We start from the raw sequence: 26,598 nt of genomic DNA on the forward strand, positions 1-26,598 counted from the left end.
AGGTGACATGGAAGTGATCTGTAACGGTGAGCGCTTTGGACCACTTGGCCAATCGACCATTCTTTTAAAGGTTTTAAAATGAAAATCATAATCACACTGCTTAATATTTTTCTCAAAAGGGTAAGAAATATATAAATTACTATTTGCAATTTTAAACTTTGTTTGAAAATATTTTTAATGAAGGAATTTTTTGTTATCTTGCAGCATTGACATGAATTGTTGTAGTTATTTAGCTGGATACGTGTTCTATTGGACTGTATTAATGATTTCTGAAGAAACATTTTGTTTTCATGTTATAGTATACATAGTATACATATAGATTAAGATTATAATTTTAAATCTGTGCTATATATATATATATATATGTTAAATTGATGAAACTTATATAGGTAGATAATATTATAAATTTAGAATAAAGAACCTTGTACCCAGTAGCAGTTTGTACATTTTGGTATGAATTTATAGAAATTTTATTTGAGTAAGATCTAAGTATTATTCACTTTCTCAATTGAAATGTAGTCTTGTTTTCAGTAGCTACAATATATATATATATATATATATATATATATATATATATATATATATACTTTCATCTGTCTCTTATACATAAAAAGAAATTTTAAAATAAATATATGTGCATAAAACTTTTATAATTAAACTTTATTGAATATATATGTAATATATTTAACTCTTAAATATATGCCTTTAAGAGTGACAAAATATATGTAATATATTTAACTCTTAAATATATGCCTTTAAGAGTGACAAAATGTAGGTTATTTAACACTTAAATATATACCTTTTAAGAATGACAAAATATAGGTAATTTGACACTTAAATATTTGCCTTTAAGAGTGACAAAATATAGGTAATTTAACACTTAAATATTTGCCTTTATGAGGGGGCCCCGAGTGGCCAAGTGGTTTAAAGTGCTCACTGTTATGGATCACTGCCATCTCACCTCTGTCTGCATGGGTTCGAGTCTAGGGTTCTGCCAATGTGGGTATGTGAGAAAGCTTGCCGATAGCTTCTCATGGATTGGTATTTCTTTCTGGGGTTTTCTCAGGTTCTTCCTTCACCATTTATACTTGCCGCCATGTATAGCCTATCTGGTGCTGAAACAAGGCGTTAAACCCTACAACAACAGCCTTTAACAGTGCACTTTATTTAGTGCAAGTGTTTCATGCTATGCCAGAAATGTGGGTTCAGTTCAGTCCAGTATGATTCTGTTTGAAGTATAGAGCATACAAAATTTGTATCTTTGCTAGGTAAGCTTACAGTGTACAAAATTTAAGGTTACCATGTACAAAATTCATAACTTAGGTAAGTTTAAAGTGTACAGTTTTTTATCTTAGCTAGGTAAGGTTACAGTTTGCAAAATTTGTAACTTAGCTAGGTAAGCTTACAGTGTACAGTTTTTTTAATCTTAGCTAGGTAAGGTTACAGTGTACAAAATTCGTAACTTAGGTAAGCTTACAGTGTACAAAATTTGTATCTTAGCTAGGTAAGCATACAGTGTACAAAATTTGTATCTCATCTAGGTAAGCTTGCAGTGTACAAAATTTGTATCTTAGCTAGGTAAGCTTACAGTGTACAAAATTTGTATCGTAGGTAAGCTTACAGTGTACAAAATTTGTATCTGATCTAGGTAAGCTTACAGTGTACAAAATTTGTATCTGATCTAGGTAAGCTTACAGTGTACAAAATTTGTATCTTAGCAAGGTAAGCTTACATTGTACATTTTTTTTTATCTTAGGTAGGCTTACAGTGTACAAAATTTGTAACTTAGCTAGGTAAGATTACAGTGTACAAAATTTGTATCTTAGCTAGGTAAGATTACATTGTACAAAATTTATAACTTAGCAAGGCAAGCTTGCAGTGTATGAAATTTGTTTAAGTTTTCTTTATAATACTAAAGCATATAAATACATACTTCTTCCTTGTAGTGAAATAACAATAAGAGAGCATTCATTCTTTTTAGAAGACTATTAATTAAGATCTTCAATTTAGATGACAAACCAGAATCCCTATAAAATAAAGCCAAATATTACTTGGAATAAAGTATATTGACATCAGATTTCATTTTTTGGAATTATTAAATGATTCTAATTTATCTTTTGTTTTGCTTTGATTAGAAAATGTTCATATTTGAAATACCAGTCACTTGTTGTTTAAATGTTAGACAAATTTTAAAAAAATTACATGTGTAATTTAAGGTGAACTTGAGGTAATAGAAATACCAGCATACATAATTCCTACCCAAAGCTACCCTTTGAAAGCAACAAGTCTATTTTCTAATTCCTAACCAATGTTACCCTTTAAAAGCAATGAGATTAAATATGCCAGTAAACTTGGTTGGAACTGAAAATTGATGATTTGGCTGGAATTTAGGATAGCATGTGTACCTGATCTTGCATCAATGAATTTTATATTTAGTAAATTGTAATTATCATGATAAGAATAAATTTAGAAATCTGTTAAAGATGGAATTTTTGTTTTGATATTAAAATATATATTTTTGGTTAGATCCAGATGAGTCAGGCAGTCAAATTCAAGGTAATTGTATTGGTGTGGTTGAGTTCTTGCATACATTCAACATTGCTGTGATTTTACTTACCAATTTTTATTTGTATTGATTTGTATCATGCACAGCTTGAGTTATATGGTGTGATTTTATTTACCAATTTTTATTAGTATTGATTTGTGTCATGCACAACTTGAACTATGTGGTGTGAAGAATTCAACATCCATTTCTTGCAGACAATTCATCAAAATTTGATATTGTTTGATCTTTTTTTTCTTTTGCAATATCACAAAAAAGTGATAGGAATTAGTTATTTACTTACAGTTTAAGATGTGGAGACAAAAATGTTTGGAAAATAAATATGTTTTGTGATGTCATCAATAAATATTAACTTAACATTTGCAGGTCTATTTTTAGAATTCAACATTTGCAGGTCTATTGTAAAATTGAACATTTACAGGACTGTTTTTAAAATTGTTAAAAAAAAAAGTGATGGCATAATTGTACGAACACATTCATAAGATGTGTCATCCTCACAGAATACTTATAATCTAAGATTAAAAAAAAAATATTTAAAATTTCAATAGTATTTATAGGTATATCAAAGAATTTATTTTGTTACTGAACTGTTTCCATTACTCCAACTGGGAGTACTTTTCAGTTGTCAGTGTTTTTCTTTTTCAGACACTGGCCATGGGCAAGTGGCATTAATAAAGCATTTGCCCAGACTCAGATTCCATTTGCTATAGAGGACTAGATTGTTACACTATTATTTTCTCACAATGCTGAAATTGCTAGACTGTAAATAATAAAAGTAAAATTGCATTGACTCACATTTTGCATTGATTTGCCTCTCAAGAAAGTATTGTACTCCAGATGAAACCTCAGGTGTTACCTTGTCTGCTGTAATTTTGATTTAACATCATTAAAAGCAATGCTTTTTTGTGATTCTGATGTAAATGAGCACTCATTACCAAAACAGTACACTTTGTGTTGTATTCAAACACTGTTTATGTTGGACTTTATTCACACGTATTTTGATTCAAGTTCCCTTCAGGGAATATTTTCAACCAGTGTCAACTTGCCCTTCCATTTTGCTGATTTATTGTCCTACCATTGTCCTTCCTATTGATTGGTTGTCCTACCATTGTCCTTCTTATTGATTGGTTGTCCTACCATTGTCCTTCTTATTGATTGGTTGTCCTACCATTGTCCTTCTTATTGATTGGTTGTCCTACCATTGTCCTTCCTATTGATTGGTTGTCCTACCATTGTCCTTCTTATTGATTGGTTGTCCTACCATTGTCCTTCCTACTGATTGGTTGTCCTACCATTGTCCTTCTTATTGATTGGTTGTCCCACCATTGTCCTTCCTATTGATTGGTTGTCCTACCATTGTCCTTCTTATTGATTGGTTGTCCTACCATTGTCCTTCTTATTGATTGGTTGTCCTACCATTATCCTTCTTATTGATTGGTTGTCCTACCATTGTCCTTCTTATTGATTGGTTGTCCTACCATTGTCCTTCTTATTGATTGGTTGTCCTACCATTGTCCTTCTTATTCATTGGATCAGCTGAGGTGATGTTCATAAGGATTTCAAGCATTTACAGTCGCCTTTAAACAGTATCTCTTTCTACTTTTGTTAGTGTTTATGAGACTGAACCATTATGTCTGCATGATCTACTATTGAATTCTTAATGATTGTGTGATACACCTCACGTCTTAGAATCTCTGACTGTTGTGCCATAAGAGTTGCCTTCAGTTCCATATGCTGTATGTTTTACATCAGCATCTATAGGAAGTGTATTCAGGTCCCTGTGCTGTATGTTTTACATCAGCATCTATAGGAAGTGTATTCAGGTCCCTGTGCTGTATGTTTTACATCAGCATCTATAGGAAGTGTATTCAGGTCCCTGTGCTGTATGTTTTACATCAGCATCTATTGGAAGTGTATTCAGGTCCCTGTGCTGTATGTTTTACATCAGCATCTATAGGAAGTGTATTCAGGTCCCTGTGCTGTATGTTTTACATCAGCATCTATAGGAAGTGTATTCAGGTCCCTGTGCTGTATGTTTTACGTCAGCATCTATAGGAAGCGTATTCAGGTCCCTGTGCTGTATATTTTACATCAGCATCTATAGGAAGCGTATTCAGGTCCCTGTGCTGTATGTTTTACATCAGCATCTATAGGAAGTGTATTCGGGGCCATGAATTAAATTTTGTTTTAGGAATGTGGCAAGAATCTGCTTTTTTTTAATCAGATTTTAAGCAAATAAAATGAAGTTGAAGAAGTTGGTAAAAACAATAACACAAGTTTTCCTGTTAGTTCCTGTCACAGTACAGTTGATGCATTAAAGTTTTAAAAAAGACACTCAGTATAAAAATAAAATCAATAGCAACCAACTCATTGTACTAAATGGATTAAAATACAGTGTAATTATCTTTGTTCTGTTTGGGTGAAATAGGGTGATAAACATTGTTTTGGATCCCTTATTAAATAAGTAGTCACTGAGGTTAGCATAGTTATCAAACAACTGCTTGATACAATTATCCAGTGATACATTACCTGTCAGCTTGAGCAAGGGACAGTTCATTATTATCCAGTGATACATTACCTGTCAACTTGAGCAAGGGACAGTTCATTATTATTCATGAAATGCATCAGAGTGCTGACTACAGGTAACCAGCAAAATGTGGCAAATAGAAATGTATTTTTTCTATTCATGTTTTATTCTCTGTTTGCAAAGTTTGTAGCTTTATGTTATTGCAGATAAGTTTCATGAGGGTGAGAGACCTTCAAATTGAGCCCCAGCTGGGGGATGAATATTATTTATTTACCAGTGTCTATTAAGCAGTGTTATGAGTCTATGCTCTTAAAATAAGTAACAGAAAAGAGTGAAGACAACAAGCTTTGTAAAATTAAACAAATAATTTATTTACCTAGAATACAAAGTGAAAAATGAGAAAAAGAACTTAGGGTATTGCGAATTAAATCCAGAAATAATCTAGGAATTAAGGACAGAAGTCCTAATAATAAAAAGTCCTGAATAAAACTCAGGTCAGGTCCCGAAGAGATTAAAAATTGCAAGCGATGATGTGTCTGTTATGGCCTGCAAAGGTCTGATGTGTCAACAGTCTCTTATTGAATCACAGAAATATTATTCCAGGTTTGAATTCAGTATAAATTCCAGTGAATGTCTTTATCCAAGAATTTTGTCATTGCACTTTAGTATTTCCAGAGAAAATAATCACTTGAATTCAATAATTTGAAGAAAATAAAATTCATCCCAAACTGGTCACAACATAATACAACTTAAAGTGTCAAATGTTAAAGCATAACTCGTAAAATCCTCACAGTCACAAGATAATATAGTTCTCTGCTTGACCCCAGGTCACAAAATAGCATTTTCTAAAAACAACCATTACCTAATGGAAAAAAACTTCTAGAATGATCTAATGAGCCTTGATTACTTACAACACAGTAGCCTATAAAATTCACTTTGGAATCTCCAAAAACCCTGACCCAAATGAACATGCTTACTTGAATAATAATTTGGTTAATGAGCTCATACACATAGAAAATAATGAGATATTATTAGTTGTTTACATAAAGAAATATAAAAAAATTTACAAAAGTCAATCTGGTCAAACAGAAATGAACTCAATTTTGGACAAGGTCAAGTCTAGCAAACAGTGTTACATTACATTAGCATGTAATGAAATAAAAAAATTAAAACTGACAGACAAACAAATAAAATATACATAAGAGTAGTTTAAAATGAAAATGATATATTTTGTAAGCACCCTTAGGGTTTTGCCAGGCAAATTAGAAAACACTTTTGTTTTGATGTCCCATTGGGCAGTTCAGTTAGAATAAGGAATTTGACCCAATCTAGATTTAGAGGTGTCCAGGTGTTGAAATCTCTGATTTATGTAGTTACGATTGTACAGAAGGAAATTACAGGAGTATATTTACACAAATCACAATATTCATAAACATTCACATATCTGGAGAAAAATAAAGGTATATGGAGAATAGAAGGTTTATGGAGAATAGAAGGTATATGGAGAATAGAAGGTATGCCATGTTGATATAGATTGTAGGGTATTTCAGCTAGATCTGTTAGTACTGTGGTTTTTTTTGTGTGTAAATATTTTTAATACAAAAAACAGATCTGTTCACCATATACTTTTTACATGAAGATCTGAACTATTTGTGGTAGAGAAGGCAGTAAATAGACATAATGTCTACTAAAATGAGGACTATTATAAGAATTTCTTCTAATTAAAGTTGATTTGTTTGCTTACTTACAGAAATTAGACTGTTTTTATTTTGAATGTTTTTCTCTTTATTTTAAGTATTAATTTGCCACATCTTTTTACTACCATATTAGTTTAAAAGTTTGTGGAATCTGCTATAATTTAATAAACTCTGCAAATGAAAAAAATTAAGTCTTATTTTTAAAATAAAAATTCACTTTATACTAGGGCTGATATGCACACTTATAAGTTTTAATTGACTGGTTATCTTTTATTAACATACATCTGATTGCTATTTTTTCTTATGTCAAGATGTCGTTCAAAGCTGCCTTGCAGATGCATGTTCATGCTGTCCATACTTCACACAGACAGACAAAGAAGATAGAGTGCTACATAAGATGGGTAAGATAGCACCTTTCCTAATTGTAAAACTTTGTTATTGAAACTTCTTGTAAATTCTTTTCTCTTCCATAACTCAGAGTTGATAATTTTTCAAGATTTCTATTAACTAAATTATGAATTTCAAATCTGAGATGCTAAATCCTGAATCAGTTATTCACTGTCTTTCATTTCTTTTTAAAAGAAGGGATCTTATTTTGTAACGACTAGAAAAAAAACCCCAAAAAACAATCAAAATGTAAACTTATAGTCAAAGAACATTTTGAATATTGTCTTAAAAGTATATGTTTCATCAGGGACACTTTTTAGACAAAAACCAAAAAAACTAAAATTGTTGATAGAGGTATTAAATATTGCTATGTCACTTAATATGACAACAGTACCTATTTCATGTCTCATTAATGACAGAAGCAAATCCTATAGAAAAAAGAGAAGAGAAAATATTGTGAAACTCCTAATTCAAGCTTATACCATGTTTGTTATAATCCAATAATGGCAACCTTATACCATGGGTGTTATATGTGAGAACCATGGAAACTTGTGGATTATGTAATATTTACAAAGTGGTAAATGGTTGGTCAGTTTATAATTGTTTGGTGTGGTGGTGGGTTTTGGTCGCTAAGTTTGTAGAGCATTGTATTCTTAATCTAAGGTTTGCGGCTTCAGTACCTTCATAGGCAAGACTCCTCTTCAGTATGATATACCAGAAGTCATTAATGTACAAGGGTTATTCAGTCAGACAAAACCAAAACCAAACTGACTTTTTTCATAGAAAAACTTAAATTATTGGTGATAAGGAAATGTTGATGATGATTCTAACAAGTATCATTTATTAAGACAGATACTGTACATTTATTAAGACAGATACTGTACAATTGTACATTTATTAAGACAGATACTATACAATTGTACTTTTATTAAGACAGATACTGTACAATTATACATTTATTAAGATAGATACTGTACAGTTATACATTTATTAAGACAGATACTGTACAATTGTACATTTATTAAGACAGATACTGTACATTTGTACATTTATTAAGACATATACTGTACAATTGTACATTTATTAAGACAGATACTGTACAATTGTACATTTATTAGGACAGATACTGTATAATTGTATTGTAGGGTTGCCATATTTGCTGATGAAGGAGGTCTACACTGATGCTTTCATTCTTCATGAGGAATCAGAAAGAAGTAAAGTCCATGAAAGCGACATGAAGAAGAATGAGGCTGATGAGAAAGTTCCCACTGAATCATTTCAGCCAGAGTTGAAACTGGATCCAAGGAAGGAAATGGATGATACATGGACTAAATTTTGGAAATTTCAACCCAGTTGGAAGATACGGAACTATTTTGGAGAAAAGATTGCATTGTACTTTACCTGGTGTGGATATCTAATACTCAGTTTGTGGATACCTACATTGTTTGGCTTAGGGTGCTTCAGCTATGGACTGTTTAGAAGGTATTTCACTCACTGAATCAAACTAGTATCACTCTTGAGATTTTTAATACATGAATCAGTTATTTAGCATAGTAATCTCTTTTGACAAATCGCTTGTCTTGAGAGACCATTTTCTGCAGCAGCAGAAGTGGTGTTCTCTCAAAATAGGATTTATTGTATTGAGTGTTGTTATTTTACAACACCCCCTCACTGTAAGTCCATTAATAATAACACCACTCCTGTTCTTGGCATCCGTCCGTCTACAAGAGACGATGGCATAGCTCCAAAGTACGCTTTTGCTTATCCTTTTTAGCTCTCTTTTCAGCTTGCTTTATTCTTCTCTTTTCCTCTGCGTTTTGAACTCCCTGCCTCACAGCTAGACGCCAGCTGGAACGGTTGTTTGCACAGCTCTCCCAGTCATTGACATTGATGTTTGCTGTCTTCATATCCTTCTTGCAAACATCTTTGTAGCGCAGATGTGGTCGTCCAGTTGGTCGTGCACCTTCTGCTAACTCCCCATATAAAAGGTCCTTGGGAATGCGACCTGGGTCCATTCTCTTGACATGGCCGAGCCAGCGAAGGCACCTCTCGCTGAGTATGGAGAACATGCTCTTCAGGTTGGCGCGTTCTAGAACCTCTGTGTTGGGTACTTTGTCCTGCCACTGGATGTGCAGAATGCGCTGCAGACATCTGAGGTGGAAGCTGTTGAGTTTCCTCTCGTGTCTTGCATAGGTGGTCCATGTTTCGCTGCTGTAGAGAAGTGAGCTGAGCACGCATGCTTGGTAGACACGCAGTTTGGTCTTCTCTGTGAGGTTGGGGTTGTTCCAGACCCTCTGGTTAAGTCTGGCCATCACTGCTGCTGCCTTGGCAATCCTGCCGCCCACCTCAGAATCAATGGAGAGTGAGCTGGAGATGTTAGACCCGAGGTATGTGAAGTTCTCAACAACTTCCAAATTGTACCCATCAATGGAGACAGAGGGAGGGGAGTCTGTGTCCTGTGCCATGACATTCGTTTTCTTCAAACTGATGGTCAGTCCAAATTCCTTACATGCATGGGAGAGGCAGCATACCAGCTGCTGAAGTCCATCTTCCGTGTGTGATGTCAAGGCTGCATCGTCGGCAAAGAGCAATTCACGGATGAGTACCTCTGTGACTTTAGTCTTAGCACAGAGACAGGCGATGTTGAACAGCTTGCCGTCAGCCCTGGTATGGATATACACTCCCTTGCTGCAGTCCTTGAATGCGTACTGGACAAGCATGGAGAAGAAGATGGCAAAGAGCGTCGGTGCAAGGACACAGCCTTGTTTGACTCCGCTAATGACTGGGAATGCTTCAGATGTTGCGCCATTGAAGCACACTGTGCTGTGCATGTTCTCGTGGAACGACATAATGACAGCAAGCAGACGTGGGGGGCAGCCGATCTTCTGCAGGAGTCTGAAGAGTCCACTCCAACTAACCATGTCAAATGCCTTCGTCAGGTCTATGAAGGCAATGTAGAGGGGCATCTGCTGCTCGCGACACTTCTCCTGCAGCTGACGTAGTGAGAAGATCATGTCTACAGTTGACCTGCCGGCTCGAAATCCACACTGGGATTCTGGGTAGACGCGGGAGGCTAGGATCTGCAAGCGCGCCAAGGCAACACGGGCGAAGGCTTTTCCGATGATGCTGAGGAGGGAGATGCCCCGATAGTTGTTGCAGTCGCTACGGTCTCCTTTGTTTTTGTACAAAGTGACGATGTTGGCATCACGCATGTCCTGTGGGATGTATCCCTATTCCCAGCAAAGGCAGAGGAGTGTGTGTAGGGGCTGGAGCAGTGCTGGTTTTCCGCTCTTGAGGACTTCAGGCGGAATGCCGTCGCTTCCAGGAGCCTTCCCACAGGCAAGGCAATCGATGGCTTTTCCGAGCTCTTCCAGGGTGGGCTGTGTGTCTAGCTCTTCCAAGACAGGCAGGTCTGGAATGGTGTCCAGGGCAGTTCCAGTGGCATTGTTTTGGGTTGTATATAGCTCGAGATAGTGCTCAACCCATCGCTGCAGTTGTTTCCCCTGGTCTGTGATGACTTCGCCTGTCTTGGACTTGAGGGGGCGGTCTTGTACCTGGGGGGGCCTGTCGCCTTTTTGATACCTTCATACATTCCTCTTGTATCCCCGGTGTCAGCAGCTGTCTGTATACTGTTGCAAAGGTTCAGCCAGTAGGTGTTGGCACAGCGGCGGGCGGTCTTCTGGGCATTATTCCTTGCAATCCTGAGGGCTTGTAGTGTTCTGGGGCTAGGTGCGGCCTTGTATGCCAGGAGGGCTTTCCTCTTTGCCTCAGTCACGGGCTCCATCTCCTCCCAGTTTGCCTCATACCAGTCGACATTCTTTCGCTCCCTCTTCCCGTAAGCTGTGATGGCTGAATTGTACACAGAGTCACGGATATGGGACCACTTGGAATCAATGGTGTCATCAGGTGTCACTTTGGTGAGGGCTTCCTTCAGTTTGCTGATGAACTGCTGTGTTTTCTGTGGGTTGCTAGCACAGCAGGTGTTGATACATGGGTGACCCTTCTTCTTGGCATGGTGCAGCTTCTTGGGTAATATTCACACCTTGCTGGCCATGAGGGAATGGTCCGTGTCACAATCGGCACTGTGGTAGCTGCGGGTAAGGAGGACACTGGCCAGTTCTGCACGCCTGGTGATGACAAGGTCTAGCTGGTGCCAGTGGCGTGAACGTGGGTGTCTCCACAACACCTGGTGGATCTCCTTGCATTTGAAGAAAGTGTTGGTCACACATAGGCTGTGGGAGCAGCACATCTCCAGCAGTCGCTGACCATTCTCGCTGATCTTGCCCCTTCCGTAAAAGCCGAGACAGGTGGACCAGGCCTCATGGTCAGCTCCCACTCTAGCATTGAAGTCTCCTAGTAAGTAAAGGCTTTCATTGTTGGGGATACTGGATATTGCCTGATCCAGAGCCTCATAAAACTTGTCTTTCTCCTCGTAGGTGGAGTAGAGGGTTGGGGCATACACACTGAAGATGTTGACTGGGCCTAAGGATGTTGACAGCCGGAGGGCAAGGATTCTCTCAGTACCTGATGATGGAGGTTCAATGAAGGCAATTAGAGTGTTCTTGACGGCAAAGCCTACACCATGCTGCCTAGGTTCATCCAAGGGCTTCCCCTGCCAAAAGAATGTGTAATTGGCTTCCCTGATGGTGCCGCTGTCAGCCAGTCGGGTCTCATGGAGGCAGGCAATGTCGATGTTCAGTCGGGAGAGTTCTCTGTCAATGACGGCAGTCTTCCATGCATCGTCGATCTGCTGTAGGTCAGTGGTCAATCCAGGACACATGGTCCTGATATTCCAGGTTGCAAAACGAAGAGTTGGAGTCTTTTTATTTCTTCTTTTAGTCTTTCCTGGTGCAGAGTTTTGTGGCCCACTTGTCGAGATGGTTCTCTAAGCTCCACGCACACAGTGAAGCAGGCAGGCCATGGCGGGCAGCACCTTACTGACTGGGGGCTGCCCAGCTTGAGGCGGACGGTAGCTGTCCAGTGAGACCTGATGATCTCTCCCACCGTCAGAAGTAACCCCTGGCGCCAAGCTCTATGCCAATCGAGCTTTGACTTAGAACCGGTAAACTGCTACTTCTCGTGTTGTGCCGACGCCGTACGACGACGCTGGAGTGTCCTCTCCAGTGGAGCTTTGAAGCCTGGGCAGGGTGGTATGGAGAATCAGCTCTTGCCCATGCAGCAGATCCCCCCTCTCCACGCAGCTGGTGTGCCCAAGGGAATGATGAATGCCGATACAGCTTGGCACCAACGGCGTCGCAGGAGTTGCCGGAATGACGTTGAAGTCAATGTCATACCGCCTTAGGGACTCCATCTCAGGATTTTCTGTTGGGGTTTACTCCCTTAACCTTTCCCATGAGTGGGTATAGCCACAAGGCAGCAGAGGTTTGGAATCGGAGTTTTCTTTCTCCTAGATGAGCTACCATCCAAGGTTTACGAGTCCCATCTACCCGAAGCAACTGGTTTTAAGGCGCCAGTGGGCCGCCTTCACCCCTTCTCCTGTTAGTAGAAAACATGGTCTGCCGGGCTTCAAATCTAAGCCACTCGCGAAGGCCAGGAGCTGGATTTTAGTTGACAGAGGCAGTAAGAGACGCAGGCCGTATGGGGCATTTTGGAGGATTGGGGCGCTTGTCTCCCACTCCCACCCCGGGCAATGTCAACCTTAGACCACATCCTGTTATAAGGCATATATGGTCATAGATCACATTTCTTTATGAAGTAGTAAAATTATACATATAATGTACTTAATTGTAAGAGAGTCTCACTATAAGGCAGTATACTTCATGTCTTCCATGACAGTTTTATAATGAGGTAGTAATGTCATGCACTAAATTGTAAGAGAGTCACTGTAAGCACTAGTATACTTCATGGCTTCCATGACAGTGTTATAATGAGGTAGTGCTGTCATGTACTTAATTGTAAGAGTCTCACTGTAAGGTAGTATACACCATGGTTTCCATGACAGTGTTACAATGAGGTAGTACTGTCATGTACTTAATTGTAAGATAGTCCTACTATAAGGCAGTATACTTCATGGCTTCCATGATAGTATTATAATGAGGTAGTCCTGTCATGTACTAAATTGTAAGAGAGTCTCACTATAAGGTAGTATACTTCATGGCATCCATGACAGTGTTATAATGAGATAGTGCTGTCATGTACTTAATTGTAAGAGAGCCTCACTATAAGGCAGTATATTTCATGGCTTCCATGACAGTGTTATAATGAGGTAGTACTGTCATGTACTTAATTGTAAGGTAATCTCAGTACAATTGGTATACTCCATGGCAACCATGAGTGTTATAATGGGATAGTATTGTCTAATGTATTTAATTTTAGCCTAAAGGCAGTCTCACAACAAAGCAGTATATTTAATACTTTCCATATACAATGTTATAGTGGGACAGTTTACTTAAATGTGTTGCAGTCTCACTCTGATGTGCTATAGTTCATGAGGTGCTATAGTTCATGGGTGCAGTGAAGAACAAAAATGCAAAACAAAGTTAAAAATAAATAGCAATCATATATAATAACTGGTTGCATGTAGCAACAGTTCCTATACAGTGTCTTAATCATTTAGGTTTAGGGCTATTTTGGTGTCTTTCAGTATCAGTGCATCAGGAAAGCAAAGGGAGACAACTAATTCCACATCATCAGGGTAAGTTTAAAGGCTCTTCAGATTTCATATCACTATATGCATTAACATCGGTTATAATTGGCTTATGAGGGTGATCTGGGAAGAAAATGGATCTTTATAATTAAAAAAAAACATGTACCCTAATTAAAATTAACATACTGGATGAACAACAATTACAAATTATTTCATTCTGCCTTTGCATTTAAAATTGATTAAAATGAATTCATTTTGGATACAGTCTTCTCTAAAAGAAGGAATATACACTGATTTTTATCTTGAATGCAATGATTGGTGGAAGATTATTAGGATGTCGTTGAAATTTTCTTGGTTATTTTTGTTGGCTTTTAGTTTCAAATCTTTGGTCAGAATTGGTAATTTGAGAGAGATGTCTTCTTATTTTTTCTCATTCTCCATAACGTTGATCTTAAGGTTTTTTGCAAGAAAACACTAGAATGCCTAAAACTATTGTGAGGAGACCTTTGAGCCAGGAATTATAATATAAAACAGGATTTTGTTGATGTCTTCAAAATTTGACTAATTTTTCTGTTTCTAACTTTACTGGTCAGAGACCTGAAGAGCTTATGGGATGGTTTGTTGTCTGTTGTCTGGTATACAATTGGCCATATGCCCAAGTTTGTGATTGCTACTCCTTGTTAACTTCTTGGAGGATTGCCATGAAAATTGACACACATTTTTATAACAAGGTCTTGTTGTTCTAAATGAAAATGATGCTGCTCAGACTTCAAGTATGGCAAGCACAGCAGACATCTTGAAAATCTTTTCACTACTTCTCCTCAATTGAAAATCATACCAACATGGGGTTTCAACATAAGATTTCTTATGTTGGTCCTAAAGGAAACATTATGACCTAGCACATCAACACTATTTCAGGCTATTCATGCATCAGAACACTCAAGATCGGAATTCATTAGGAACACCACTGGATTTTATTTTTAATGCCGTATACTTTTAGACTTGTGATAGAGCTTTTAGAACTGTTTGGGACCTAATTCACAATACTTGTAAGATGCTTTTAAATTTTCACTTTGTATTCTAGGAAATAAATTATTTTGTTGAATTTCACAGAACTTGTTGGTTTTCACTCTTTTCTGTTACTTAGTATAAAACCATATAGTCATGCAGCTTCATACTGAATTCATACAGTAGGGATGGTTTGATTCAGGAATATTCAAAAAAGAAATGTCAGAATTAGTTCAGTTGGCATCAGAACTTTAACAGTGTAAGTACCATAACTTATTTTTGGAAGTCACTATTGGAAAATCTGGTGTTTGTTAGAGAGTATTTTGAACACGAGAAAAGTATGTTACGAAGGACCAGAGAAGTATGATGCTGTACATCTAAGTTAGTAGCAATATGATATGCATTCAGTTATTATATATGGCAATGCATCTACTAATACATTCTCATTTATTACATATGGCAATACATCTGCTAATATATTCTCAGTTATTATATATGGCAATACATCTGCTAATATATTCTCAGTTATTATATATGGCAATGCATCTACTAATACATTCTCAGTTATTACATATGGCAATACATCTGCTAATATATTCTCAGTTATTATATATGGCAATGCATCTACTAATACATTCTCAGTTATTACATATGGCAATACATCTAATACATTCTCAGTTATTACATATGGCAATACATCTACTAATACATTGTCAGTTATTACATATGGCAATACATCTACTAATACATTCTCAGTTATTATATATGGCAATACATCTACTAATACATTCTCAGTTATTACATATGGCAATACATCTACTAATACATTCTAGTGCTTAATTAACAAAACATATAAATACAATATACAGTGTACATTAGGAGTTCTAAAGAATCAAAAGGTGTTGTTGAGGTATACCAGTCTTTTCTGTTAAAACTGGGAGGAATTTATGATGACAGGGCTCACCAAAGTCACATTTGAAATGATGGGACATGTACAGTGAATAGAGGAGACTGGTCTACATGAGTGCCATGCAATAGTCACATTTAAAGTGATAGGACTTGTACAGTGAATAGAGGAGATAGAGGAGACTGGCCTACGGGAGTTCGATGCAACAGCAGATTTGAGTAAATACTGCAAGCTCACAGTTGTAGGCATACTATAATATTAATACAACATCCATGGCATTTCAGCCATACTGATTGGTTTACTATGATGTGTACCATGTAACCACTGGCTTACTGGATTAATAGGTACATGCATCCAGTTTTGGCATTCCATCTGTTGGCTGACTGGATTAATAGGTACAGGCATCCAGTTTTGGCATTCCATCTGTTGGCTTACTGGATTAATAGGTACATGCATCCAGTTTTGGCATTCCATCTGTTGGCTGACTGGATTAATAGGTACAGGCATCCAGTTTTGGCATTCCATCTGTTGGCTTACTGGATTAATAGGTACATGCATCCAGTTTTGGCATTCCATCTGTTGGCTTACTGGATTACTGCATATTTTCTGATTTCTCTAGCATGAAATAAAGGTAAATAAATACTTAGTAAAGTTTCATTTGCTTGCTTTGAAGTTGCTTGCAGTGAAGTTTCAGACTGTCCAATTTTAGGATTTTTGTATGGATTTTCCTTTTGGAATTTGGCAATTTTTTTGTGGTCACTCTGTTAAAAATATGTACTCTATTATATAATTATTACAAAAAAAATTCATTTGCATTTGTTCTGTTTTATCAGGTTACCAAAATACCCAGTTATATTTGAAAAAATATAAATTGGTGGTAAAAACAATTATTAGCAACATTTTTCTCAAAATGATTTGCTAATTTTGTAATTTTTTTGTTTTTGTATATGGGAATGGATGTTTATTTTCTTAATTTTCTTTTTTTCCATATGGGAATAGATGTTTTTTTGTTTTCTTCTTCTTTATTCTTTTGTTTTTTTCATATGGAATGTATGTTTAAATTTTTTTACACTGGAATGTTAAAGATCTAATTAAAACACCATTATGAAAGAATAATTATAGAATATTTAATTTGTATTCCTATTTACTGTTTACTTTAATTTTCAGCCAGGTTGGGAACTTCAGTCATGTCATGCAGTAATACAGTTCTTGTCTTTTTTTTGTATGTTGTAGGATACGAGTAGCTGTCAATGCACTACTGGACACAATAAGAGAATCTTTTGACAATGAAGTTACTCCTTACTTTGCACTGGTCATATGCCTTTGGGGTAAGTCTTACTTTGCACTGGTCATGTCTTTGGGGTAATTCTTACTTTGCACTGGTCATGTCTTTGGGGTAAGTCTTAGTTTGCACTGGTCATGTCTTTGGGGGTAAGTCTTACTTTGCACTGGTCATGTCTTTGGGGGTAAGTCTTACTTTGCACTGGTCATATGTTTCTGGGGTAAGTCTTACTTTGCACTGGTCATGTCTTTGGGGGTAAGTCTTACTTTGCACTGGTCATGTGTCTTTGGGGGTAAGTCTTACTTTGCACTGGTCATGTGTCTTTGGGAGTTAAATCTTACTTTGCACTGGTCATGTGTCTTTGGGTTTTAAGTCTTGCTTTGCACTGGTCATGTCTTTGGGGGTAAGTCTTACTTTGCACTGGTCATGTCTTTGGGGGTAAGTCTTACTTTGCACTGGTCATGTGTCTTTGGGGGTAAGTCTTACTTTGCACTGGTCATATGTCTTTGGGTTTTAAGTCTTACTTTGCAATGGTCATGTCTTTGGGTTTTAAGTCTTACTTTGCACTGGTCATGTCTTTGGGGGTAAGTCTTACTTTGCACTGGTCATATGTCTTTGGGGTAAGTCTTACTTTGCACTGGTCATGTCTTTGGGTTTTATGTCTTACTTTGCACTGGTCATAAGTCTTTGGGGGTAAGTCTTTGCACTGGTCATATGTCTTTGGAGTAAATCTTACTTTGCAATGGTCATGTCTTTGGGTTTTAAGTCTTACTTTGCACTGGTCATGTGCTATGGGGTGAGTCTTAAAACAATGAAACTTTAACTATAATTGCATCTGAAGTATGAGTACATCATAGGAATTGTATTTTAAATCGAATTAGACTTTATGGCTGTTTTTACAGAGTAGATTATAGGAATTGTGTTTTAAATTAAGTTACACTTTATGGCTGTTTACAGAGTAGATCATAGGAATTGTGTTTTAAATTAAGTTACACTTTATGGCTGTTTACAGAGTAGATCATAGGAATTGTTTTAAATCAAATTACACTTTATGGCTGTTTTTACAGAGTAGATCATAGGAATTGTGTTTTAAATTAAGTTACACTTTATGGCTGTTTACAGAGTAGATCATAGGAATTGTGTTTTAAATTAAGTTACACTTTATGGCTGTTTACAGAGTAGATCATAGGAATTGTGTTTTAAATTAAATTACGCTTTATGGCTATGTTTACAGAGTAGATCATAGGAATTGTGTTTTAAATTAAATTAGACTTTGTGGCTATTTTTACAGAGTATATCATATGAAATGTTTTTAATCAAATTACACTTTATGGCTATTTTTACAGAGTAGATCATAGGAATTGTGCTTTTAAATTAAATTACACTTTATGGCTATTTTTACAGAGTAGATCATAGGAATTGTATTTTAAATCAAATTACACTTTATGGCTATTTTTACAGAGTAGATCATCGATATTGAGTTTTAAATTAAATTACACTTTATGACTATGTTTACAGAGTAGATCATAGGAATTGTGTTTTAAATTAAATTACACTTTATGGCTAGTTTACAGAGTAGATCATAGGAATTGTTTTAAATTAAATTACACTTTATGACTATGTTTACAGAGTAGATCATAGGAATTGTTTTAAATTAAATTACACTTTATGGCTATGTTTACAGAGTAGATGATCGATATTGAGTTTTAAATTAAATTACACTTTATGGCTATGTTTACAGAGTAGATCATAGGAATTGTTTTAAATTAAATTACACTTTATGGTTATGTTTACAGAGTAGATGATCGATATTGAGTTTTAAATTAAATTACACTTTATGACTATGTTTACAGAGTAGATCATAGGAATTGTTTTAAATTAAATTACACTTTATGGCTATGTTTGCAGAGTAGATCATAGGAATTGTTTTAAATTAAATTACACTTTATGGCTATGTTTACAGAGTAGATCATTGATATTGTGTTTTAAATCAAATTACACTTGCAGGTTGTGTTTACAAAGTGCCTATCACTGCTATTAAAATTACAGTAGAACCTGTCTTGAGAGACCACCCCTTCTGCCAACAGAAAGTGATCTCTCAAAACAGGAGGTCTGTCATTACAGGTCTCAACACCAGATAATTGATGTGTCAATACACTGAGAATGTGGTCTCTCAAGACAAGTGCTCTTTCAAGGCTGTGGTCTTATAAGACAGGTTTTAGTGTACCTCATAGTTAACTTCTAGTCACAAGTTGTTAAATTAAGTTTTCTATTCAGTTTTATTCCTCAGTTTCTTTTTCATGCTAAGTCTTTCACTTTTATAGGCATTTTTTTTAATGTTGGGGTGATTAATTTTCATACCTCATTGGTTACATAGTCTGGTTTATTATTTCATCCTTTCCTTGGCTATATTTCAATATATAGTTTCTAACTTATCTTGAGAAGCATTCCTGTTAAAAGTAAGTCACAGTGACATATATTGCACAAAATAAAAATTTAAATAAATATTTGGTTGTGCTACTGACAAGAAGTTTTTGCATGCACAGTCAATGAAACTTCATTGATCTAACTTTCAGAATCAAATAAATTTAGCTGAATTACAGATATGAAGGTATTAATTCATCTCATATTTGATTTCAATAGTTATTCCTAATTCTGAGGAGCAGTGGTAGCTCAGTTGATATAGTGTTGCACTTGTAATCCAAGGGTTGCATGTTTGGTACCCCTCTAGGCTTGCCTAGGTTGGCTGCCTCAATGTGCATTAGGAAAAAGTACATTGCTCCCATTTCCTTGGCATGATATTGCCAATAATGTGTTAACGGTGTCATTAAATCCAAAAACAACCAACATAAACTTTGTTCTGTTAACCCAGTTGAAGTTACTGACACATTTGTATATCCTTTGAAATGGTGGAAGCTATGGTTTGTAGAATATCCTTATTTATGTATTCCATAATAATTTTTTAATATGTCAGGCACAATCTTTTTGGAGATCTGGAAGCGGCATAATGCAAGACTTGCTTATGAGTGGGACGTGGATGAGTTTGAGGCACAAGAGCCAGACAGGCCTCAGTTCTTTGGAACTAAAGTTAAAAAGGTACTTGATACAAAAAATATATATTAAGGGCTTCCTGTCACATATTCACAGCAGACTATGGCTGCTGTTTCAAAGTCTTCAAATCCATCATTCTTTGTGCTTCTGTGCTTTTATCATCTTTTAAGTGATCCTAAATTTCATTCCATCCATTTAATAAGTTTGTGTATACTGTAGATATATACTGTTGTCTACATTTGAAAGCAGTGGTTGATTTGATCCATTTGTTTAATGTTTGTATATAGTGTAAAAAATATATTGTTTTCTACATTTGAAATAGTGGTTTATTTCATTAAAGTGCCCTTTTGATATCTCTGAAATGTTAAAATATTGGCAGATTTTATTGTTGAGTATGATGATAAATTGAAGATGATTTTAACTGTAAGGTTTTTGATCAAATACAGTAATGGATAATTCCTAGTATAGTGTTTGGGATCAAATACAGTAATGGATACAACTTAGTATTGGGTTTGTGATCACACACAGTCTTGGATAATGCTTATTAGTATCTGTGATCACATACAATTTGGATAGTGCTAATATAAGGTCTTTGATCAGATAGTCTTGGATAATTCTTAGTATTGTATTTTGTGATCACATGCAAGCTTGAATAATTCTTAGTACAGTGTTTGTGATTACAGACAGTTTAGATAATTCTTAGTACAGCCTTTTTAATTACAGACAATCTTGGATAATTCTTTATAATGTGTTTGTAATTACAGACAATTAGGATAATTCTTAGTACAGTGTTTGTGATTACAGACAATTTGGATAATTCTTAGTATAGAGTTTGTGATAACATAAAATCTTGGATAATTCTTAATACTGAGTTTGTGATCAGAGACAATCTTGGATAATTCTTAGTACAGTGTGATGATCACAGAATTTGGATAATTCTTAGTACATTGTTGTGATCACAGAGAATTTGGATAATTCTTAGTACAGTGTTTGTAATCACAGACATTCTTGGATAATTCTTGTAACCACATACAATTTGGATACTTCTTAGTACAGTGTTGTGAATACAGACGATTTGGATACTTCTTAGTACAGTGTTGTGATAATTCTTAGTACAGTGTTTGTGATCACAGACAATCTTGGATAATTCTTGTAACCACATACAATTTGGATACTTCTTAGTACAGTGTTGTGATTACAGACAATTTGGATAATTCTTAGTACAGTGTTGTGATTAAAGACAATTTGGATAATTCTTGTAACTACATACTATTTGATCATTCTTCGTACAGTGTTGTGATTACAGACAATTTGGATAATTCTTAGTACAGTGTTGTGATTACAGACAATTTGGATAATTCTTAGTACAGTGTTGTGATAATTCTTAGTACAGTGTTTGTGATCACAGACAATCTTGGATAATTCTTGTAACCACATACAATTTGGATGCTTCTTAGTACAGTGTTGCGATTACAGACAATTTGGATGATTCTTAGTACAGTGTTGTATAATTCTTAGTACAGTGTTGTGATTACAGACAATTTGAATAATTCTTAGTACAGTGTTGTGATTACAGACAATTTGGATAATTCTTGTAACTACATACTATTTGGATAATTCTTAGTACAGTGTTGTGATTAAAGACAATTTGGATAATTCTTGCAACTACATACAATTTGATCATTCTTCGTACAGTGTTGTGATAATTCTTAGTACAGTGTTGTGATTACAGACAATTTGAATAATTCTTAGTACAGTGTTGTAATTACAGACAATTTGGATCATATTATCCATTATCCATTGAGTTTTTATAGATAGCAAACCTTTTAATCTGTTTTTACGTTGGTTACAATTGCAAACATTGTATACCCTAGTCTGCCATTGAATAATGCACCAGATGTTAGTCTATGCACTTTGCATTTGGACTCAGCTTATAAGCAGGAATATATGGTATCATATATTGAACTACATGAAGGGAATTAGTCATTATGCATTACAAAAATGCTCAAAGGGAGAAAATCATTTTTCAATATCACCAAAATTTATTTTAACTAGTAAAATGTTTATAGAATGCAAATATCCTGCCAGAGCGAGCTAAACGCAAAAACATAACCAAGAAAAAGTCAACTGGGACAGACAAGGGTAAGACTGTATGTCCCTTTCTCATTTATGGTTTGCTATAAATAAAAATAATGATTCATTTTATCAGGATCCAGTGACGCAATTTGATATTTGGTTCTACCCAGTGAAGAGACAGTTGCTTAAGATGTTCACATCAGGATCTATTCTCATTGTGATGGTGAGTCATATGCTTGAATAAAATCCTGCCTTTTTTCGTAGCATGTTTAATTAAAAACATTAAATGCTACATGGATGTCTCCATAAAATCCTGCCTTAACATGTTTAATTAAAAAAATTAAATGCTACATGGATGTCTCCATAAAATCCTGCCTTTTTTTGTAGCATGTTTAATTAAAAACATTAAATGCTACATGGATGTCTCCATAAAATCCTGCCTTTTTCCTTAACATGCTTAATTAAAAACATTAAATGGTACATGGATGTCTCCATAAAATCCTGTCTTTTTTTGTAGCATGTTTAATTAAAAACATTAAATGCTACATGGATGTCTCCATAAAATCCTGCCTTAACATGTTTAATTAAAAAAATTAAATGCTACATGGATGTCTCCATAAAATCCTGCCTTTTTTTGTAGCATGTTTAATTAAAAACATTAAATGCTACATGGATGTCTCCATAAAATCCTGCCTTAACATGTTTAATTAAAAAAATTAAATGCTACATGGATGTCTCCATAAAATCCTACCTTTTTTTGTAGCATGTTTAATTAAAAACATTAAATGGTACATGGATGTCTCCATAAAATCCTGCCTTTTTCCTTAACATGCTTAATTAAAAACATTAAATGGTACATGGATGTCTCCATAAAATCCTGCCTTTTTCCGTAGCATGTTTAATTAAAAACATTAAATGGTACATGGATGTCTCCATAAAATCCTGCCTTTTTCTGTAGCATGCTTAATTAAAAACATTAAATGGTACATGGTTGTCTCCATAAAATCCAGCCTTTTGCCGTAGCATGTTTAATTAAATACATTAAATGGTACATGGATGTCTCCATAAAATCCTGCCTTTTTCCTTAGCATGCTTAATTAAAAACATTAAATGGTACATGAATGTCTCCATAAAATCCTGCCTTTTTCCTTAGCATGTTTAATTAAAAACATTAAATGGTACATGGTTGTCTCCATAAAATCCTGCCTTTTTCCTTAGCATGCTTAATTAAAAACATTAAATGGTACATGAATGTCTCCATAAAATCCTGCCTTTTTCCTTAGCATGTTTAATTAAATACATTAAATGGTACGTGAATGTCTCCATAAAATCCTGCCTTTTTCCTTAGCATGCTTAATTAAAAACATTAAATGGTACATGAATGTCTCCATAAAATCCTGCCTTATTATGCTTAATTGAAAACATTAAATGGTACATGGATGTCTCCATAAATCCTGCCTTATTATGCTTAATTAAAACCATTAAATGATACATGGATGTCTCCATAAAATTCAATTTTAAAGTAACATGATTGATCAGTACCAACATTACAATATTGTCATAATATCAACAAAAGGTCGATGAAATAATTTTTCAGAAAATGTTTAATTATTCAAGAATATTTTACATTTTACAGTTTTTTATACATCGAGAATAGAAAATTTTATTTTAAATTTTAAAAATCCAATAATACAATAGTGCTTTTGAAAGAAAACCGTATTATACATACTTGTCACATAACCTGCATTTTTACCAGTCATCATAAACAATATCTAAATGTAAACACCATATCAAATAGGCATCATCATGTAAACAATATTATCAAAATGTAAACACAATATCAAATAGGAATCATGTAAACAATATTATCAAAATGTAAACACCATATCAAGTAGGAACCATCATGTAAACAATAATATCAAAATGAAAACACCATATCAAATAGGAATCATCATGTAAACAATATTATCAAAATGTAAACACCATATCAAATAGGAATCATCATGTAAACAATATTATCTAAATGTAAACACCATATCAAATAGGAATCATCATGTAAACAATATTATCAAAATGTAAATGCAATATCAAATAGGAATCATCATGTAAACAATATTATCAAAATGTAAACACCATATCAAGTAGGAACCATCATGTAAACAATAATATCAAAATGAAAACACCATATCAAATAGGAATCATCATGTAAACAATATTATCAAAATGTAAACACCATATCAAATAGGAATCATCATGTAAACAATATTATCAAAATGTAAACACCATATCAAATAGGAATCATCATGTAAACAATATTATCTAAATGTAAACACCATATCAAATAGGAATCATCATGTAAACAATATTATCAAAATGTAAATACAATATCAAATAGGAATCATCATGTAAACAATATTATCAAAATGTAAACACCATATCAAGTAGGAACCATCATGTAAACAATAATATCAAAATGAAAACACCATATCAAATTGGAATCATCATGTAAACAATATTATCAAAATGTAAACACCATATCAAATAGGAATCATCATGTAAACAATATTATCAAAATGTAAATACAATATCAAATAGGAATCATCATGTAAACAATATTATCAAAATGTAAACACCATATCAAGTAGGAACCATCATGTAAACAATAATATCAAAATGTAAACACCATATCAAATAAGCATCATCATGTAAACAATATTATCTAAATGTAAACACCATATCAAATAATCATCATCATGTAAACAATATCAAAATGTAAACATCATATCAAATAAGAATCATCATGTAAACACCATATCAAATAGGAATTATCATGTAAACATATCAAATAAGAATCATCATGTAAACAATATCAAATGTAAACACCATATATCATCATGCAAACAATATCAAAATATAAACACCATATCAAATAGGCATCATCATGAAAACAGTATTATCAAAATGTAAACACCATATCAAATAGGAATCATCATGCAAACAATATCAAAATGTAAACACCATATCAAATAGGAATTATGTAAACAATATTATAAAAATGTAAACACCATATCAAATAGGCATCATTATGTAAACAATATTATCAAAATTTAAACACCATATCAAATAGGAATCATCATGTAAACAATATTATCAAAATGTAAATGCCATATCAAATAGGAAACATGTAAATAATATTATCAAAATATAAACACAATATCAAATAGGCATCATCATGTAAACAATATCAAAATGTAAACACCATATCAAATAGGCATCATCATGTAAACAATATTATCAAAATGTAAACACCATATCAAATAGGAATCCTGTAAACAATATTATCTCGATGTAAACGCCATTTCAAATATGCATCATCATGCAAACAATATCAAAATGTAAACACAATATCAAATAGACATCATCATGTAAACAATAATATCAAAATCTAAACACCATATCAAATAGGAATTATCATATAATCAATATCAAATATAAACACCATATATCATCATGCAAACAATATCAAAATGTAAACACCATATCTAATAGGAATCATCATGCAAACAATATCAAAATGTAAGCATCATATCAAATAGGAATCCTGTAAACAATATTATCTCAATGTAAACACCATTTCAAATATGCATCATCATGCAAACAATATCAAAATGTAAACACAATATCAAATAGACATCATCATGTAAACAATGATATCAAAATGTAAACACCATATCAAATAGGAATTATCATATAATCAATATCAAATATAAACACCATATATCATCATGCAAACAATATCAAAATGTAAACACCATATCTAATAGGAATCATCATGTAAACAATATTATAAAAATGTAAACACCATATCAAATAGGAATCATGCAAACAATATCAAAATGTAAACACCATATCAAATAGGCATCATCATGTAAACAATATTATCAAAATGTAAACACCATATCAAATGGGAATCATCATGTAAACAATATTATCAAAATATAAACACCATATCAAATAGGCATCATCATGTAAACAATATTATCAAAATATAAACACCATATCGAATAGGCATCATCATGTAAACAACATTATTAAAATGTAAACACAATATCAAATAGGAATCATGCAAACAATATTATCAAAATGTAAACACCATATCAAATAGGCATCATCATGTAAATAATAATATCAAAATATAAACACCATATCAAATAGGCATCATCATGTAAACAATATTATCAAAATGTAAACACCATATCAAATAGGCATCATCATGTAAACAATATTATTAAAATGTAAACACGATATCAAATAGGAATCATGCAAACAATATTATCAAAATGTAAACACCATATCAAATAGGCATCATCATGTAAATAATAATATCAAAATATAAACACCATATCAAATAGGCATCATCATGTAAACAATATTATCAAAATGTAAACACCATAACAAATAGGAATCATCATGTAAACAATATTATCAAAATG

The 26,598-nt window shown here is 34.2% G+C and overlaps 1 protein-coding gene across 1 annotated transcript in view; it reads left to right on the top strand.

Moving 5' to 3' along the window:
* The window catches only part of LOC149800410 (anoctamin-7-like), a 104,920-nt gene that overhangs the window by 24,737 nt on the left and 53,585 nt on the right, over positions 1 to 26,598 (top strand). Inside the window, exons 5-9 of the mRNA XM_089958426.1 lie at positions 7,099 to 7,188; positions 8,320 to 8,656; positions 16,930 to 17,024; positions 19,953 to 20,074; positions 22,239 to 22,328. Of these exons, the coding sequence (XP_089814552.1) occupies positions 7,099 to 7,188; positions 8,320 to 8,656; positions 16,930 to 17,024; positions 19,953 to 20,074; positions 22,239 to 22,328 (734 nt within the window). The remainder of the gene's footprint in view (positions 1 to 7,098; positions 7,189 to 8,319; positions 8,657 to 16,929; positions 17,025 to 19,952; positions 20,075 to 22,238; positions 22,329 to 26,598) is intronic.

The sequence above is a fragment of the Sinohyriopsis cumingii genome, chromosome 5, assembly GCF_028554795.1.
Source record: "Sinohyriopsis cumingii isolate HCF-2022 chromosome 5, ASM2855479v2, whole genome shotgun sequence".
Classification (NCBI taxonomy): Eukaryota; Metazoa; Mollusca; class Bivalvia; order Unionida; family Unionidae; genus Sinohyriopsis; species Sinohyriopsis cumingii.